At 49.3% G+C, this 4,184-nt stretch overlaps 1 protein-coding gene across 1 annotated transcript in view; it reads right to left on the bottom strand.

The window, feature by feature from the left end:
* Nucleotides 1-2,481: 2,481 nt before the first annotated feature.
* Nucleotides 2,482-4,184, bottom strand: part of RPUSD4 (RNA pseudouridylate synthase domain containing 4) — a 20,413-nt gene continuing 18,710 nt past the window's right edge. Inside the window, 2 exon segments of the mRNA XM_012663610.1 lie at nucleotides 2,482-2,930; nucleotides 3,477-3,574. Coding sequence (XP_012519064.1) covers nucleotides 2,691-2,930; nucleotides 3,477-3,574 — 338 coding nt within the window. The 3' untranslated portion in view covers nucleotides 2,482-2,690.

The raw sequence follows: 4,184 nt of genomic DNA, 5'->3' as shown, positions 1-4,184 counted from the left end.
GGGTTTAGAGTGAACTGGCAAGGACTTAGTGACTAACTGGACGTGGGGACTCACGCAGGTGAAGAGTCGAGGGTGATTCCCAGGACTCTGCTGATGCCACTTAACTGAGGCAGGGAACAGGAGGGGAGCGACGGCCTGCAGCGAGAAGGCAAGGAGCAGTCTGGCGTGATGCAAGGGAGCCGACGGGGAGAGCCCGGGGGGAGATGACCCCACGCGGGTGGACATGAAGATCGGGAGTTCAAGGGAGACCAAGGTCAGACTTACATGTCTTCAGTGCACAGCCAGAGGTTTCCAAGGTCGACCCAGCTCCCTCAGGGCAAGGGGCACAGTGCAAAGAGAGAGCTCTGGGGCACTGTGCGGTAGCCACTCAAGGAGCCCGGAAGGAGGTCAAATGAGAAGACGCAGGAGTCCACGGAATCAAAGCGAGTGAGGGCCCAGAGCGGGAGAGATCTGTTCTCCAACGTGAAGACAGGATAGGAGGAGGGTTGAGAGCGTGTTTTGTGGGCGTGGGTTGGGCGTACCCAGCCTGGAGCTGCTTCCTGGAGCGTAAGAACCAGGCGCTGCCACCGGAGGGGAGCACTGGGTGAGCAGCCTCCAGCCTCTTGCGCCAAAAAGCGCTTCCCAGAGGTACTGGCAGATGTTTCGGGGAGAGCTAACAACAAAATTCCCTGGACTTGTCTTATAGGACAGCAGATAAGGAAACAGTCTGTTGAAATTCCCTCCCCTTTATAAGATAACAAAACTGGCTAAAAACAGGCTGGAACCAACATGGCTGACTGGAGTCTGTGCAGAATGAACTTGCTCATGTCACAGCCCAAACTTATACCCCGTGTTTCATACTAACTCCACCAAATGTGCACATGCGACCCACGAAGAGGCATGAAGAGACAACTGCACATGCCCGAGAACTTTTCAAACTTCCTCTTTTGTCACCCACCAACCCTGAAACCCTTCCCCAAAATCTCTCCCTTAAGTATGGTGCTTTAAGGCTGATGAGAGGAGGCAAATTTGAGCCCATCTCCTTCCTTAAGCCACCTGTAATAAACCTTTCTTTCTAGAAAAATCTGGTGCTTGAGTGTTTGCCATTTCCACTGAGTGAGGGCAAAAAGGACGATATGGGCTTATATCCAGGAGGCTGGGAAAACACCAAGGAATATTGGTGGGTAACCCGAACGTGAAACTAAAAGCAGTCTCCACCGCTATCTTGCTCCTGAGTAGCAAGGAGGCATCTACACAGGATTGTATTCAAATTATTGACCAGGTTTATTCCAGTCAGCCCAACCTGGCGGATCAACCCCTGGAGGATCTGGACCCAAAGATGCTCACCGATGGATTAAGGTGTTTCATGGGCTAGACATGCTGCAGTAACTCATCTGGAGACCTTGGAAGCAGAAGCTGTCCCACCAGGTACCTCAGCTCAAAAGGCAGAATGAATTGCCCTTACGTGGGCCCTGCAGCTCGTAAGGACAAAAAGGTAGTGACAGACACTGACCCAAACATGCCTTCTCTGTAGCACATGCACATGGAGCTACTTGGAAGGAAAGAGGGCTCTTGACTGCCAGGAAGAAGGAAATTAAACATGCTAAAGAAATTCTGAGCCTGCTAGAGGCAGTAATGGGACCCAAGGAATTGGCCACAGTACATTGCCCTGGACATCTGAGGACAGATGGGATGATAGCCAGAGGAGGCAGCAAAGCTGACCAAGCTGCTAAGCAGGCTGCTAGCAAGAACTCCGCAGGCCCAGGCCCAAGCCTTGCTACCAAGTATAGACTCATCAAAAAGCAAGCCCATATACTTCCTGAGGACTTAGAAAAAGCCAGGAATGCCAACCATTGGTCCAGAACTTTCAAGATGGCACCTTTCCCCAAATGTATCTACCATTCTTTAAATATAGATTGCAAACTGATACCCTGCAGACCAAATTCAACCTGCGAATGTTATTTCCTTGGCTGCCTAAATGTCTCTTTAAAATTTGATTTAGCTGGCAATACACTGAGGTGAGTGAGATTTCACATAAATAACTAGGTTTCCTGATTATCTGAAAAAATTAGAAGATCTGTTCCCACATCACAACAACCAGCTAGGGCTCACAACTGTTGGACAGGGTGTGTGCCCCCTGGTTTGTTGCCCCACCACTGCCTTACACCCTGCCAGCTTCACTCATCTATGGTATCTGTCCACCATTCACGTCTGCTTTCTGTGCCTATCAGATACCCCCTGTCAACCTCACCCTACACACCCCTCACAGGTACCCATGCTACAGCTGAACAGCACCCCCCAATTCCATGATATGTGTTTAACTGTCATGTCCTTTCCAACCATGGGAACCTTCCTGACAGCTCCAGAGCTTTACTGCAGGATAAAAACAGTTCCTGGCCCTAGATTCTGTCCTTTAGTTCTCCTTTTTCACTCATTGCTCCTATCTGCCTGGCCCTGGGCTCTCTTCCACCGTGGCAAGGAGACCCTGTGGCAGGGAGATTTCCAGCAGACTTTTCCACAGCACAGCCAAACTATCAGTAAATGGACTTTATTCTCCACGAAACGCCCTGAAGCAGCTGTGTTGCTTCAACTCACCCTACCTGGGTCTCACGGAGTCTGTTCCCAGGGAGACGTCAGCAGAGTCCAGTAAACACAGCAAAGAGTCCAGTGGCCAACCTGTGCTCCTGGATGTCAGGGAGCTCCCAGAGTCTTCACTGTGCTCCCAGATGCCTGGCTTCGTCGTCCCCGTTTTCATCCTGATTTGGCATCTCTAAACCCAGACGGCGCAGGGAACGTACGAAGAAGCGAGGGAGCCTGCAGACTAAGTTGAGCTCCTCCCTCCTGGACCCCAGAGCAGGCAGGATCAGCTGCCGGGCGTGCAGATGAAGGGGGATGTGGCGAGCCTTCGACTGTTCCAGCCCCAGCTTCTTCAGCGTGCCAACGGGCAGTTTCTACACAAAGACAAGACAGGCCCTTCAGAGCAAGGCCAACACGTGTGCAGGGCCCGAAGACTTCCACTTAAAGGGAACCAACACTACCTCCTTGGGAGACACAGTAACGGAGAGTATTTCAGGGGCATGTCTAGGAAGGGCTCAGAACCCAGGTAAGAGAAAAACAAACACACCGAAAAAGTTCTTACTGGCCTATACTGTGGCCTACCAAGAGAATGGGCTGTGGCATCAAAGCGAAAGGATCTCCCCATGGTTCTCCAGCAGCAGCAAGAAACCTGCTTTTAGAAATACTCCTCCCTTGCCCACAACCTCCCAACAAAATCAGAGACTAAAAAATGAAAGAGTAAGGTCTTGCTAAAAGATCCTGTAGCTCCATGATGACAGTAACTAACCGCTTCTAAATTTCTCTAAAAGCTAAATAATTAGTATGGTACCACTCTGAAGACCATCAGTACGTCTTTGTTATGACTCACTTCAGGGTTTAACAAAGGCAAAGCCTAAGTTCTCTCCTTTGTTCTGTTGCACATTGGGTCAAACCAGTATTACCTGGGGGGCCAACTTATTCCAGTCTGAGTACTTGTGATCACCAAGGATTGGACAATCCAATCCAAAAGACAAGTGAACTCGAAGCTGATGTTTTATTCCTTAAGAAAGAGAGAGAGAAAACTTATGAGGAGCTACAGAAATAATACCAGCACTGGCATCTGCTTCAATTTATATTAAATCAGAGCACAGTAAACTGGCCAAGTCCCAATACCATAAGGTATAAAGAATAATACAACAAGGCTGGGTAGAGTGGCTCACGCCTGTAATCCTGGCACTGTTGGAGGCTGAGGCGGGAGGATCACTTGAGCTGCGGAATTTGGGACCAGCCTGAGCAAGAGTGAGACCCCGACTCGACTAAAAACAGAAAAATTAGCCGGGCGTGGTGATGAACTCCTGCAGTCTCAGCTACTTGGGAGGCTGAGGCAGGGGGATTGCTTGAGAAGTTTGAGGTTGCTGTGAGCTAGGCTGATGCCACAGCGCTCTGGCCCCGGCAACAGAGCAAGACTCTGTCTCAAAAAAAAGTAATAATAACATAACAAACTATAAGCTATACACCACCAGCCAGCTTAGGAAATAAACATCGTAAATACTCTAAGTATTAATATAATACTTACCCCTTCTCATTACAGTTCCCTCTTTCTCCCATAGAAAACCATTATCCTGAACTTGGTGTTTTCCATTACCCTAACTTTTAAAAAAATTTCACTA

This window comes from Propithecus coquereli, unplaced genomic scaffold (assembly GCF_000956105.1).
Source record: "Propithecus coquereli isolate 6110/MARCELLA unplaced genomic scaffold, Pcoq_1.0 Scaffold815, whole genome shotgun sequence".
Classification (NCBI taxonomy): domain Eukaryota; kingdom Metazoa; phylum Chordata; class Mammalia; order Primates; family Indriidae; genus Propithecus; species Propithecus coquereli.
Note: the sequence above shows the minus strand (reverse complement) of the source record. Positions and strands in the feature narration are given on the sequence as shown.